At 44.0% G+C, this 16025-nt stretch overlaps 1 protein-coding gene across 4 annotated transcripts in view; it reads right to left on the reverse strand.

Annotated features, from left to right (window-relative positions):
- The window catches only part of SGMS2 (sphingomyelin synthase 2), a 103893-nt gene that overhangs the window by 5682 nt on the left and 82186 nt on the right, over positions 1 to 16025 (reverse strand). For all 4 annotated transcript variants that reach the window (XM_062199768.1, XM_062199770.1, XM_062199767.1 and 1 more), the window contains exons 2-5: positions 15323 to 16023; positions 11405 to 11522; positions 4753 to 4906; positions 130 to 296 (exon numbers count right to left, since the gene is read on the reverse strand). In XM_062199768.1, coding sequence (XP_062055752.1) covers positions 130 to 296; positions 4753 to 4906; positions 11405 to 11522; positions 15323 to 15777 — 894 coding nt within the window. In that variant the 5' untranslated portion in view covers positions 15778 to 16023. The remainder of the gene's footprint in view (positions 1 to 129; positions 297 to 4752; positions 4907 to 11404; positions 11523 to 15322; positions 16024 to 16025) is intronic.

Raw genomic sequence — 16025 nt, forward strand, 5'->3', positions numbered from 1 at the left:
TTTGGGGGGCAACAGCAGTAACTCTCATTATGCTATCTAAAACCCCACTGTAAGAAAAAAACAAAAACAAAAGCCCAAGTCCTCTGCATTGAAAGAAATGAAATCACCCACAGAGCTTCCTGCTCTCACCTTTTCATTGGCCATTGAATGGTACCACCAAAACAGCCGCGTTGTGATATAATAAGCAATGATCACATCGACAGTATAGTGTTCGTGTGCTACAAGAATGCAGATGATCCCGGCAGCACTCAGCAGCCAGCAGAGTAAATGATACCACCAGAAGTGACGAGGCGAATCTGGACAGCAGAAAAATGACAGAGTTAATGAGATTCCCGGAGGTGACCGACTATGCAGTCTGTCCCACTGCCCTTAAGTAGGCTCATCTGGGATGGCTAAGGCAGCAAAGGAGAAAACTGATAGTCCCCAAACGAGTCTCTATGGACCGCTCCAGATGTGTTCAGGTTGGAAGCGAGGAGAGGGGCTGTGGCTGGCAGCTCTGAGTCACGTGTTGGGAGGTTGCTGGTACTAGAGATGCTGAGACTCGCCTACTGCGAATAAGCTATTCAGGAAGGAAGAGGGCAGAATAGCTTCTTACAACATAGGCTGGTACTGGCTATCTACAGTGGCTCTCATGAGGCACCTTATTGGAAAGAAACCCAGTAGAGGTCAAAGGCAAAGCTAGTTGTGTTTGAAAACGGAGGAAAAATAAGAAAGCAGGAGTCATTCCAGGTCTGAAGTTGACTTTGGATTCTCCAGGTGTGTGTGGGAGGTAAGGGGAGAGACAGCATCATGCCCGGCAATCTTTGGATTCCCAGCAATTTTCTATGTATCTTGCCAAGAGGAACTACAAAGTGCTCCCTAAAAAGTAAAGCTTGGGATTTTTGTTCATTCACTTATAGACTTCTAGCCTTCCTGGGAGGTCATGAAGAAGTTCAGTGCATGGATCAGTTAGCCCTGTGGCCCACACATCCCACAGCCCTCTCACGTGAGTGTTCATGACAGGTATCTTGCGAATCAGAGTTCACCTCTGATTACTTAGTCATCTGTTTGTTCTACTTTTATTTAAAGTTTTATTGGCTAACAGTAAAAGTTAATAATCTCCTAAGATGAAATCTATTTCATATTTTATTGTGGTAAATTTATAGTGATATTTATATTAATTGCAGAAGGCTGGCTCAGTATAAAAGGACCCACTTTTAGAACTGTAGATAAAATATCAGACGGGTATTATTTAAATGCAAACTGCTTTTTTGGGAAAAAGCAGTTGCTCTATTGGTCCCCAGTGGCGAGTAAGATGATGGACCTTTATTTGTATGCAAGAGTATGACTTCCTAGTTTTGGAAATGTTCTTCACTGCTTCTCAAGTGCTTCATGCTGCCACAGAGTTCTGGCTGAGAACTCAGAACCTCGGAATTTAATGCTAGGAGAGGCCTTATTGCCACGGCTTGGGGGCCAGATCCTTTTAGGCCCAGAACACTAAAAATGGAACCAACATTTAGACACTTGGAGGCTTCCATTACATATGAGTCCTCTGGCACCCCAGACACCACCTCTCCCTAATGTCTTACACCAACCTTGCTTCTCTCCTTATGGCTCATTGGCATTTACCTGCACAGTTCCAAATGTCCGGGCAAACCAGAGCGACAACTGTTCCTCAGTATCCACAGGGGACTGGTTCCAAGGTCCCCAGTGGATGCCAAAACCTGCAGGTGCTCAAACTCATTATGTAAAATGGTGCCAAGGTACAACCTCCAGGACACTTGTAATCCGCTCTAGATGACTTACAGCAGCTAATAAAGAATGCATGCCGTGTGAACAGCTGCTAAACTGTATTATTTAGGGGATAATAACAAGAAAAAAGGCTGTACAAACTTCGCAGAGTAGGGTTAACTACACTGGACACTAGGCACCGTTGGCCGAATGCAGAATGCATGGATGCGAGAGCTGTCTGTAGTTTGTGTTGTTTATTCACTGGAAGCAAAGCTGAAGAGTAGGTGAGGAGTAAGGCAGTGGCCTGAGAAGTCATTTTACTTCCTAGCCACGGAACTGAAAGTCGGTGTTCTCCCATAAGAAATGGTATTTCCTAATGTGCCACGACATCGAGCCTACTGCTCATTAACTGAGAGCCTTGGCTGACCAAAAGGTTGAATGTCAGGTCTTCTGCAAGAGAAATGACAAAGTGGTGATCTGCTGTGTGCTCTGATTGTGCCCATAGGACTAATATCAAGCCAAAAGACACACACAGTAATGAACTGCACTGTTTAGGTGGGATCCTAGCCCCAGTTGGCATCTAATAATGGAGACAATGCACTTGGTGTAGTTCCAAGGTTGTTGTTGTTTTTAAATCCTCAACTAGCCAGACATTAGGTGCTAACAACCAGACTGATTTCTGCAGGCCCCAATGATAGTATTGGTACAAACATGAAAAACCCTCTCTTGCTAACCCACCAAATGGCCCTGGGCTCCTGTTTTCATATATTCTCACAACTACATTTAAATCCACCCACAACCACCAGGCAAACAATGAAAGAACACAAACCGATCAAAGGCAGGCAAGCAAAGAATACAGAAGTGATGCATCTAATTCTAGAAGCAGACTTTCCAAAGAAACCACTGCTACCGCTGCTGACCACGTGGTGTGATTTAGAAGGTGACTGTTTCCCTTAATTGTGCAGGAGGCAGGCATAAACATGGAATTCACGGTTCGTGTACAGGACTATCAAGTTCAGTTTGTATTATTACAGATTTGCCATTTTATGTTTCACCAAAGTGGGAGAAAAAAAAAAAAACCTGTAAAAGCCAGAATGCAATACTTCCCATGCTACATGTAAACCTAACACTATTTTTAAAAGCCTCAAGCCAAAATCATAACCCAAGGGGGAGAATGTCGCTATAGACTGTGTGTCCTGCAGGGAAGTATGAACTTCATCACAAGGTGCCCTGCTGTTGCTCTGAGATGAAAGGAAGACTAAAAGGCAGCAGCAAACCTTGATTATGAATAAGGAGACTATTCTTTGGCACTTGTGTTAGATCACACAACTTGGATTTACAAAAACTCTCAAAACCAAGATATGAAGAGCATAGCCCCATGGACCACAGCCAACTAACTTATCTACACTTAAATTTCCTTATCTGAAAAATCAGGGTGGGAGGGAGGGAGGGAACAAGCAGCAAGGACTCAGAATATTACATTAGTTATTATCGTAAAATGTCACTTGGTCTTCAGTTACTTTGCAAAAATTGATCCTGAGTTTCAGGGTTGGGGACATGTCTCTCTTCACTGCTTTATACTTTTCAACCCATAGCGCCTTCATTCTGGCCTGTAGGTCTTTCCCACCCCCACCCTCATCCCCTTCCATAAATTTTTTTAATGATCCTCATGGGAGGGATGGTCCTACAACTTGAATGCTCCTCTGGATTAGAAAATGCTTGCTCTTACGTACAGATGGAACTGTTCTGGGCAAAAGTTAAGAACTGGAACTACAGACAACACACAGCTCCCCAGTGCCACTAACTAGGACGGGCAGTGATTCAGAGTAGGGGACGGACCAGCTCCTGATGTTGGTGGAGACAGTGTGAGAGTACCAGGAATAAGGGGAGAGGGGTAGAGGGCCCCCAGCCTTTAACTCAAGTTTTATGAAAGCCTTACACCTACCATGCTACTTTTCCTATTGAAGCTTGTGGGTAGACTTGGTATCATCGGAACACAACTCTTCCTTATGCTGCCCTCAAAGCAGAACTTAAACCCCAAACCTCAAGCCATCTAGGGGGGCAAGAACTAACTCTGGCACCACTGGAAGACCAAATTTTGATATCTACACTACCTTTAGATCAGGCTACCCTTATCTGGATTAAGGAAGGACCAAGAGGGCAAGGAAGAGAAAGGGGACCGAGAGGAACCACCTCCTGCTAATCTCCAGGGAAGACCTCCTTCCCAGTGTGCTAGAGGAAGAGAACTGAAATAACTCTAAACAACACTGGTACAGGGCATCTTGGAGCTAAAGATGAAAGCACACACTGACCAGCTTTGGCAGACATGAAGGAAGAAGTATTGCTGGATTTTGGTCTCAAAACATAAACCCTCAGAAATTTATAGAAATGGGATATGCATTGCAGCTAAATCCAAATACAACTCTGTGATGAACAAGACTTTGTTTTGGCCCATAAAAGCTGCTCGATTACACAAGGGTTTTGTAAATAATGGGAACTGAGTGTGTTCATTCAGAAAGAGATTTTAATTTTTTGTCTCCATGCTGCTTCTAAGGATTACTATTGTCAAAATGTTCCACAAAGATGCCTATTAAAAAGTTTAGAATGTGGCTGGAAAATTGCAAAATCAGAATAAAACAGAATGAGGAAAAGTTTCTCAAAAGGGGAAAACATTAACTGAACTATTTGGAATGGTGGAAGGGAAAGCATCATGCAAGTAAACCAAAGGCATTTACACTGGCTTTAGAAGAGAACAATTGTTTCCCTAATAACACTATGCTCTTCTCAGTTTAGATACTAAGATAGCTCTCCTCATACCTGGGACATACTAACCAAACAGGGTGATGTATTGGAGGCATGGTAAATGCTAGAGATAAGCCACAGCTAATTTTAAGCTTTCAGTGTTCAAATCACATGACTAGACACAACCCTGTCTCTTTCATAAGCATCAATCCCAATAGAAAAGGAGCTTCAATCATTTTCCGGGACTAGGGATCCCTCCCACTACAACAGTCAGTTCAGAGGGAATGAGCCACTACTTACATTCCTTGATGAACAAATAAGTCAGTGTCAGCACGACTGTGTGGCCGCTGAAGAGGAAGTCTCCACACAAGATATGTGATCCAGTAATGGACAATCCACCACCGGAAATCAACCGAAGAATCCGCTGTATTTTTGCCTGAGAGTCTCCATTGAGCTGAATGACACAAGATTGGGAAGAAAATTTATGCAACTGATAAAATCCTGCTGCAGTCATACTTGGATGTTGCATCCAATTGTATGGCATTTATAAGGGTCCTAGGTTATGATTCCTCCCCCTTTAACCTAAGAATCCAAGGGGAAGCTCCTCAAACTGTGTTTTACTCAATGTATTGGCAAATTTTATTGACATGTTTTAAATTATTCAGTATGTTCCTAATAATACATTTTGGTGGTGTTGTGTCCTTGGGCAAAGCTTTTAAAAGTATTAATAACCAATGACTTCATCACAGCTATGTGCTAAAATGCAGATAAAGCTACTTTCCTTCCTTTCTGCAGAGGAAAGTGAGGGTTTTGGACTGTTAATATTTTATTCAGCTGCACACCACAGTACCAATCTATGGTGTACTGGTATCTGGAATAAATTAGGAAGCCTCACGTGTACATTCAGCTGTATTAATGTCTAATTGAGACGTTTACAGATACAAAAAGGAGCTGCAACTCATCAGATAACTGCAACTCATCAGATAACTGAAACAGGCTTGAAAATGTTGGATCTGAGAGGTCCTGACGGCTTTAAAAATGAGTAGCTTTCATCAGGAAAAATATCCACCAAAGAACTAACCTGTGCACTACCGAGGGGTGGGGTGGGAAGGAGGATTCTCCCTTGGAGAAGGCTCTAGAAGCCACTCTGAGAACATGGGAAACAGGATGGACCCAGGCAGTGTTCAAAACTTTATGCCTGCTAAAATGTAATTGTATAAGGAGGAGTTAGTCAAAGTGGTAGGCATGGAAAGTGGGAACACAGAGATGTGGAAGTGCTAGATGCAGGGTTTCGGCTCAGACTTAGAAAGCTAAAGAATAAGCTGCAGCAGTTAAGGTGCTACACTGGGATGCCCACATCCCACACCGAAGAGCCTGGCTTCCAATCCTGGCTCTGCTTTCAGTTCCAGCTTCCTGCTAATGCACACTCTGAGAGGCAGCAGGTCATGGCTCAAGCAGTTAAGTTCCTGCCACCTATGTGGGAGAGAAACAGCTGAAGCTCCTGGCTCCTGGCTCTGGCCTGGCCCAGCCCTGGTTGTTGCAGGCATTCAGGGAATGAACCAGACAATGGAAGATTTCTCTTTACCTTTCAAATAAATAAGTGTTAATAAAAGGAGGATGCTCAGGAAGATGACATAATCTTGCACTAGAAGAGAAATACAGAAGGACCATAACTGACTCCTCATTTGAGACCTGGGAGGACAGGTGTGAGACATGCTGCTTTAATATTCAACCACAGTGGTTCTGGGCAACTGGCCCCTGTTGCCTGGCTAGCCCAGCCTTAACAGTGGTTAGACTGGCGGTGAAGACAGTGGTAAAGGAGAATCAGGTGTGTGCAGGTGGCTGGAAAAGAGTCCAGGAATAGAGAAATTTAGTCAGCCATGGAGCACGTGGAAAGCCATGCTAACCAGTACAATAAGGAATTCCTTGCCTAAAACATTCCTCTTGGGGCACCTAAAACTGTCCTGATTTTCAAAGTCTTTTGACTCATGAGAGCCTTTGGGTATTCAAGAGACCCTTGCAAAAAAGGCAAGCACACCAGTTGAGATTAAGGTACTGACTGTATAGAAAAGGGCACAAAGTAAGATAGCGGTAGGGTGAGAAATGAAACTTAACCTCCTTCAAATGTTTGCCACTGGCAGGGCTAGAGGTAGAGGGAGTTAAGACTATGACATTCCCTACTGGAAGGCAGGTTTGAGTCTTAGCTGTTCTGCTTCCGGTCCAGCTCCTTGCTCACGTACCTGGGAAGGCAGGCAGGAGATGGCACAAGTGCTTGGGCTCCTGGCTTTCGCCTAGCTCAGTGCTGGCCATTGCAGCCATTTGGGGAGTGAACCACTGGGTAGAAGATCTCTTTCTCTCTCTCTCTCTCTGTGTCTGTGTATTTCTCCCTGACTCTCTATCACTCTGCCTTTCAAAGTAAATAAAGCTACAAAAAAGAAACAAGAAAGAAAAAAACAAAACAAAAATTTTGCCAGTGGCAAGCCTAGGTAGAAAAACCACAAGAATGTAGGATAAGTCACCAAGAGTAAATAGTCCATAAGTTAAATGTGCCACGTTAACAGGTGATCCGCTTGGAAAAGACTGAATTGAGAAGGCAGTACAGATGATGTGCAAGGAAGACAGGAGGCCCGTATGTCAAAAGGTCACATGACTCACTCCAGGTACATCTCAGAAAAGGCATACGGCCAACTGCATAACGTGATGTGCCCTTGATCTTGACCATGGAGTCAGGCCACATGCCTTATCAGCTCAGCCACTGTCCTCAGGCATTCCTTGTCATGCTGAGAACAAACAAAACCATCTGCGCAGTATGCCTAACCACTGTGTTCCCAGTTTAAAAGAACACGTTCTTCTTTATTTCACAACCATCATTTTTTACCTACTCACCCATGTCAACTCTTTAATTTTCTAGGGGCAAAAAGACTTGGAAGCTATCAATTCCTTTCTTTGGGGTTAGATGGAGTCCTAGGGGCTGAAATAAGCCATGCATCTTCTCCTCTCCCCTCTTCCTCTCAGCACTGATGGTGGGCAACAGGCCTCCCCTTATCCACAGTTTTGCTTCCCATGATTTTAGTTATCCCTGGCCAACCATGGCCTAAAAATATTAAATGCAAAATTCCAGGAATAACAATTCCTAATTTTCCATAACTTTCACTACAGTTTATTGTTGCAATGGTTCTATATTATTACTGTTGTTAATCTCTTCCTGTGACTAATTTATGAATTAAACTTTATCACAGGATAATAAGTGGGAACAGACAGCACCTACAGGGTTTAGTAGCATTGGCACTCAGTCATCTACTGGGGTTCCTGGAGTACAAATGTACAAAGGGGTCTACGGTATGGAGATTTCAATATGTTTTGGACTCAACTGTACTTTTAGAGAACAAAGGAAGAACTTCCTCTTCTAGCTCTTTCCATTTTAGCTCTTAATCCCTAAATTCTATCATGGCTAACTTTTTTTTCTTCCACATTTTTTTATTTGAAAGGCAGAATGACAGAGAGAGGGGAGAGGGAGACACAGAGATCTTCTGTCCACTGGGTCACTAATCTAAGACTCTTGTTCTGATTTTCTCATGTTCAGACACCATCTATCCTGTTGGTGATATACAACTAAAGATGTACCAACCTAAGGGAAGAGAAATCAGTGCAAACAGCCAGAGTGACAGCATTGGCTCCAGAGTTCTTAAGGCTTCCTCCAGCTGGGACCTTCATGTACCACTTCCCACAAAAACAAATTACGCATCGGGGAGTCCAACATGGCTACCACCAGAGAGAAACCTTTCCATCTACAAAATTCCAGAAATGAAGAAGTACGGTGGACATCTATGGCTCAGGAGAAAGGTAGCCAGCTCCCAAGAGCTTTCTCAGAAAGAGGCATACTGCTATTCCAGGCAATCAATCTTGTATGTGCAAAGTAGGTTTGAAAAGCTAAATCATTTCATGTCATCACGTCACAACAACTGGGGCAAAATTTACCTCAACACACTTTATTTAAAGAATACGGTTTTTTTTGAGTGCAAATCAAAGCTTGAGTTGATGGTGGAAGCAACTTCCTAGGCAAAGGACTTGAAGTTTTAAGTCATGGTGAGTATGGGTGATTTTGCCTAGGAGTTAAGATGCTCAAGTCCCTTTCTAGAGTACCTGGGTTCCAGTCCCAGCTCTGCTCCCAATTCCAGCTTTCCACTAATGTGCACCACAAGAAGCAGCAGGTGATTGCTCAAGTAATTGGGTCCTTGCCACTCAACAGAGACCTGGATGCTGTTCCCAGCTCCTGGCTTTTGGTCTGGTCCAGCCCTGGCCACTGCAGGCATTTGAAAAATGAACAATGGGAGCTTGCTTGCTCTCTCTCTGCCTTAAGTTAAAGAAAAAGAAGGGGGCGGGGCACACTCTGGATAGATTAGGGAGAGGGCAGATGTCACTGTGATGTGGCTCTTACGGGCAATGTATCAGAACAAGTGGCAGTAGGCCTCAATCACTAGATCTGACATCTCTGCAAGTGGTTTCAGTGTGCAAAGCTGTCATTGCCCATAGTCACGAAGGGCACTCTACAAAGTGAGCCGCACAGGACACAGGTAGATTACCTAATGGCCTTGTAACCACAAAAGTCTAAGCAGCACTCAAAGGCGGCAGATGACCCAAATTTAGAACACAGTTCTGTTCCTGAAGTTCCATGAACTCGTCACCTCTAAGTCCAACAAAGTGATCTGTATGTGTTTTCCTGAACCACGCTTCAGGTGCCGTGGCCTGCTTCTGCTCCTGCTGCAGGAAGTGGCCCTGATGATGGCACACAGAGCATGATCCCTGAGGGGGCGCCCAGTTTCCATGACGCATCGGGGGAGCTTGGTTATCCAGGGCCACACTGATGTGGCTTCTGAAAACGGCAACTCTTCCACAGCTGATAATCTTTAATTTACTTTCTTTTCTGTAATCACAGCAATTCATCCCTGCAACCCTCATCTGTTGCTAGGCTGGGCTTGCCTTCCTTTCTGTGGCCACTTCTCCATTTAACACAGGGCAACAGCCCATTAGTCGTGTTTATTATGCTTCTGAACTCCGCCCATGCCTTAAATTAGTTTCACTCAGAATCAGCCAATGTTTAAATTCAACATGTACACTGTTTTAATTACAGACACTTTCTGCTTTGATGGCTTTGGAAAATTATAGCTTCTCCAAACCACACCTATATTTGGCGAGGGCACCCGTTGGCTTCTTCTGAGCAAGCGTTTTTCCTTCGCTGTAGATATCTGCTTGGTGTTCAGCAGTTCAGTGGGACTTCATCCTCTTGTCCAGAAGGCACATATTCTGTAAGTTTTCGTTTTCTAATCCACAGCGTACTGGGGGCTTAAGACAATTAACAGCTCTCTCAAGCACTGATTCCACCTACAGAAACTATTAATTTCTGCTTAAGACAGCAGCAGTGGACATCCTCATCCTGTGTCTCAGCAACAGGCCGCTCTAGCCAATTGCAAAGATCGTTGGGGTCATCCTTCACAAACCTATATCCAACTTACTAGCACATCCTGTCAGTCCTACCTTTAAAACTTGTTCTTGGCCGGCGCCGCAGCTCACTAGGCTAATCCTCCGCCTTGTGGCGCCGGCACACTGGGTTCTAGTCCCGGTCGGGGCACCGGATTCTGTCCCGGTTGCCCCTCTTCCAGGCCAGCTCTCTGCTGTGGCCAGGGAGTGCAGTGGAGGATGGCCCAGGTCCTTGGGCCCTGCGCCCCATGGGAGACCAGGAGAAGCACCTGGCTCCTGGCTTTGGATCAGCGCGATGCGCCTGCCGCAGCACGCCTACCACGGCGGCCATTGGAGGGTGAACCAACAGCAAAGGAAGACCTTTCTCTCTGTCTCTCTCTCTCACTGTCCACTCTGCCTGTCAAAAAAACAAAACAAAACAAACAAAAAAAACTTGTTCTAAACTGAATGACTTATCACTTCTACTGCCTCTAGCAAGGGTTGAGTTCCTACCATGGGTCACAACTGCATGGGATCTGTGCTCCTCAAGCCTTTAAAACACCACACAGCCACACTGGCCTCTCTGTTCTGCCTTGAACCCACTGCGACTCAGCCACTTTCTTGGCCTTGAGCTTTCATCCCATCCACGTGGCTCACTCCCCTGCTTGGGTCCTGCCCAAATGGTTGCTTATTAAAGAAGCCTCCAGATAAAACAGTCCCTGCCCTTCTACTCCCTCTCACCCTTACTCAACTCTGTTCTTCATGTGATGACCACATGGCTTATCATCATGGGACACACTACGATTTATCATTTGTCATTACTCAGTATAATGTAAGAACCAGAAGAGGGACTTTTAGTTTCTACACTGCCTGGTATGGAGGAAGTCCAATACTCATAAAATGAATGCATGAACGACTAAATAAAGGAAGTAGAAAAAAAGCAGAGTCAGACACCCAATGGTAATTTTTTTTTTTTTTTGACAGGCAGAGTGGATAGTGAGAGAGAGACACAGAGAGAAAGGTCTTCCTTTTTGCCGTTGGTTCACCCTCCAATGGCCACTGCGGCCGGCGCATCTCGCTGATCCGAAGCCAGGAGCCAGGTGCTTCTCCTGGTCTCCCATGCGGGTGCAGGGCCCAAGGACTTGGGCCATCCTCCACTGCCTTCCCGGGCCATAGCAGAGAGCTGGCCTGGAAGAGGGGCAACCGGGATAGAATCCGGCGCCCAAACCGGGACTAGAACCTGGTGTGCCGGCGCCGCTAGGCGGAGGATTAGCCTGTTAAGCCATGGCGCCGGCCCCAATAGTAATTTTTGGTTAGCAGCACGTGAATCTTTTTCTGTAAAGATAGTCATTCTTATGACCACATTTTAATTTCTGCCCCCAAGTCTATAGAAAATATGTTAGCTTAAGTGCACACAATGAAAGTATCTAGAAGAACGCAGAATACAAAGTGTCTAAGAACTGTTTTCTCCGCACAGTGATTCAGAGGTGCTTACCTTTGGAGCACACTGGAAATGCATTCCAGGCACAGGGAGAGTAGTAACGTACATGGTAATACAGCGATACAGGTACAAAGTTCCAATGATAAAAAAGAATCTGCGCCCCACTATGGACCTAAAAGGAAAGCAGGGAGGGATAGAAACACGTTTACCAGTTGTGTTTGTTCCCAGTGCAGTATAAAACAATGTTCTCCAGGGTAAGGAATAATTATTGCAGAACGGCACTAACAAACAAGCCACAGCTGAGGAGAGTTTAAAGGCTTGTTTTTGAGCTGCCCAGCCCTACAGTTCCCTGGAGGGAGTGTACTTCAGTTTCCAGAAATGAAGCGTCATCAATCCAGGTGGCTGAGGCCCCAGCACAGTGAGGGGGACGAAGGCATTCGGTCTAGATTATCACCTCCTCAAAGACAGCACTCTTGGCCAGGGAACTCATCAGTACCTCTCTACCTGTTCAGTCTACTCACAGTATTAATAAAACCCTCTCTTGAGAACATATCAAAGGTAGAAGACAGCCATGGTCCCAGAGGAGTTAACTAATGAACTGAGGTGCTATTACATAATTGGATACGTAGGGAAATGTGACAGCTCATTTAACCCAAGTTATGAAAGCAAGGTTGATTTGGGAACCATCCAAAGGGATTCTAGCATGGGCACAAGCTATTTTCTTATGACTAAATAGGTTTTTCAGAGAATTGTATTTTCCAGATGTCCAAGGTGCCTTCACATTTAATAATGACATTGTAGATTGATTTATTTTATTCCATCTTGCTCCCAAAAGGCAAAAACCAAAATAGGAAAACAACAGCTCAACCCTACAAGTCCATTTTCACTTTATATTTGCTTGGAGACAGTTGCCTTGGCTCCTGTGTTTCCTTACCTGAGTCCTTGCAGGCACAGGAAGCATTCGGCCGGCGGGCCACATAAGGCCTGTGAAATCATTTGGTCTGGCCCTGCCGAGGTAACCACAGGCAGGACCCCATAGCAGGCTGATTTTTAAGTTGATCATTTTGTATGGCCCGCAAATAATGTTATAAATATCCAAATGGCCCTTGGCAGAAAAAGGTTTGCCACCCGTAGAAGGCAAGGTTCCCAGAGGCTGGCTGACCACACTGTGCCAAAGGCTCTGCCCCTTGCTCCACTGCCCCAAGGGTACCTGAATAAGCATCAGGGCTTCCTGAGTGGCCTCACTCCAGCTGAAGGTGACAACTCCTCTTTTGCTGTGCGGTTAGCTTTATAAGCTCTGGGCTTTGGGAATCAAAAGATGAGTGGGATTCCATAAAGCCGCTACGATTGCTAGTTGTAATTTCCTTAATGTATCACTCTGGGTCTCCGCTCTGCAGAACTCTGCAACTTTCAAAGCCGGTAATGATCAGAGACTCCTGGGAAAGCAGGCCATTTCGGGCATGTGGCATATTTTAAGTTTTCTTCAAGACTGTGGTTTTAACAGGGATCAAGGTCTAATTCAGGTAACTGTTGAACTTCTAATTTAAGGAATTATGTACAAATACATATTTTGGTTCTTGTATTCAGTGGTTATTTTAAGCACTTCAGTATAAAAAAATTAGCAATGCCTACCACCCAGCCTGATGGATGAAAATGTTTCTTTATACCAAGGTACTTCTTTCAAAGGCTTCCTATTCTAACTCTGTCCTTTCTAGGACTAAAACAGAACAGGTAACAAACAGTGCTGAGTCTCTCCCCTTGGTCAAGGGAAAAAACGATTCACCCACAAGCCCCAAGGGAGTGCTGTTTTGAATCCATACTCCATGCTGTTTGACAAGGTGCAGTAATAACCAAGAATTATTGTGAGTCAATTATATTCATTCCAGCATTCTGAGTTCAGCTGTACGCACAGCAGAAAATGAACTTAGGGGAAGCAGACACTCTGCAGCCTTATATAGAAAAAGAACTAGAGCTAATGATTTTCTCCACAGCTTTGAGAGGTGCTTTTAAAACACAGACAGTGAGCAAGCTGGATTCCTTGTTCTGCTGGGTGTCCAAAAACAGGTTTGGAGATTTATTTCTCTAGTTAATAAAAGACAAGATCCAATTCTACTTCAAACTAAAAAGGCAAACTCATCTGATTTGTGGCCGAAAGAATGACTATCATTAAGATGTGTGGCCCGATGATATGATCGTGGGTTTTGACATAGAAAAATTTAAGGTAATGATGGAAGGACAGTTAGTATTAACCCCATAGATGAAGATCCAAACAAACTGAGGTGGTGGTGGTGGCATCTGGCATGGTGGTTAATATACTGGCTAGGATGACAACACCCCATACCAAGTCCCTGGGTTCAAGTCCCAGCTCCGTGCTAACACGCACCCTGAGAGGCAGTGATATTGTATCAAGTAATTGGGTTCTACATGGAAGACATGGATTAAACTCTTGTCTTCCAGGCATTTGGGGAGTAAACCAGTGATGGAAGTTCTGTCTATGTGCCTCTCAAATGAATAAATTAAAAAAAAATTTTTTTTAAATAAACCAAGGTGAAGACTGTACTTCAGGGTGGAGTCCAGCTACTTACCAGACTAGAAAATTTCTTTTCACATATTTATGGATAAAAGTTTACAGAAAATTAAAGGAGAATGCAAACATTTGTGGTCCAAGCAGACCTCTTATATTCAGTGTCAATTTCAGACACTGAAAAGAAAAACACTAACATTAGACAATTATATTCTTTTCTTTTAGCATCAAGCACTCCATAATTAACAATTTCAGAAGGAATTCAGTTCTAATAAGTAAAAAACAACTGGTGGCTACGTCTTTTCCTTAAATACACTGAATTAAGGAAACATGCTAGGAGAGCTATTACATTGAGAAAATGCTTGGGAATGACTTTAGTTTTTCAAAACCACTAACTTGCATCTGCTCCAATCCCAAAGCAATAACCAGCTGAAAGAACAACTGGGCATAAGTTCTCTCTTCTACAAATGATCCTGTGGCATTAATAACAAAATTCTATTTGACTCTGGATTTTCCAATTGCATTGGCCGATCACACATCATGTTTGTTAAAGCCCCAGGTTATGGGTCGTGCTTCGATCAAACTCCTAGTTTGTGATTTAATTACTAGAATCCTGGTAGGAGGTAAGCATCCGAATGATGAATGAGATGAAAGGGGGGGTGGTGGGTACTGAAGGGCCTTTGTGTTTCTGGAGTGAAATCAGAATTCACAGGGAGAAGCACAAACACTCACTTCAAAACTATGTCCAACTTTTAAGTAACTGCAAAGCAAAAGCACCTGGCTTGCTACATCCTTATTGCTACTATTCTAAAACAGGGAGCTGTACCCCATGTACCAAGAGCTCCTTTGTGGTACTGAGGGAGAAGGCAAGTTTACTTTAGAAATTTAAAACCAAAACCATATGGACACCATTTTAAATTCTGTCTCTTAAAGGAAACTTGTGACTAGACGGCTAATAGGCAGGGGGAAAACTGTAAAATTTGAGACCTGCTTAAGATTGGCATGCCTTACTGCAGGCTGCTGATCAAAGACCAACACTGCCATCACATTATGAGCAATGGAGAAGAGAGTTTCCCAGCCTGGTCCTTTCGCTACCTGCCGAGACCCTGATGTAACACAAGCAGGATGAGCTGACTGTCTTTCCTTTCCAAGCTCTTGACTTCTCACACAACTATCATAGTGCCAAGTTACCAGAACTGCAGCTGAGATTCAGAAGCTCGGAATCACCCACCCAAGTACTGGTGTGTACCCTTGCCACTTTCATGCATGGCTACTCAACATTGTTGACTGATGACAGCTTATACAATGTGGTCCAGCTAATGCTTTCTTTCACCAAATCTCTGGCGAGGACTGGATTTGTTAGAAAAGTCTGAGCAAGATCATTTTAATTACATACCTACTTACTCAAAAACAATGGCAAACCCAACAGACACATGAGCCCTACTTACTTGTATCTTAGAAACAGCCACTGGGTGATCCATAATCCAACTAATATAATCCCATTTATTTCTGATACAGAAAATGCCCATTTCACCCGATCAATGTAATCAAAAAACTTGTCTGGGAGCGGAGGGCTGAGCTCCTTGGGAGGGACCCTCTCGTGCACGACTGTGATCATGACGGTCGTCAAGACGAGGTTGAAGAGTGCGTATACAAAGGCAATGCCCGTTTTCCACCATTCTAGGGGAAACTTGTTCCTAGATTCAGTGGGCATGGCAATTTGGATATAGTCTGGGTATTTCTTGGTGCCCTTCCGCAGCCCATTGGATAAGCTCTTGGCTTTACCGTTGCCATTTTTGTTTTCTTCTTCAGCAGGTTCAGTGGGTCTGGTGTAGGTGTTGGTAGGATCGTTGGTTTGATTTTCCATATGTTCTTCAAGTTTTGCAGTCTCTATGATATCCATTGTTCTCCAGTCTTCAGATCAAAAAGGAGATGGTAAAGTTCTTGTTCTTTGTGAAAGCTGAACCTTTTTTAATCCTTCTAGTTCCAAGATCAACATGGACTCTTACACCTGATTTTGTTTCTTAACGCAAAATATAGAAGGCAGCCATCTGATACCATTGTTCTTATTCAGCTCTCTGTTGTACATCCACAACTTGCACGAAAGGAAGCCAATTCTCCTTTCCCAAAAAAGATGTTACTACCCCACCT

This window comes from Lepus europaeus, chromosome 8, assembly GCF_033115175.1.
Source record: "Lepus europaeus isolate LE1 chromosome 8, mLepTim1.pri, whole genome shotgun sequence".
In the NCBI taxonomy this organism is placed as follows: domain Eukaryota; kingdom Metazoa; phylum Chordata; class Mammalia; order Lagomorpha; family Leporidae; genus Lepus; species Lepus europaeus.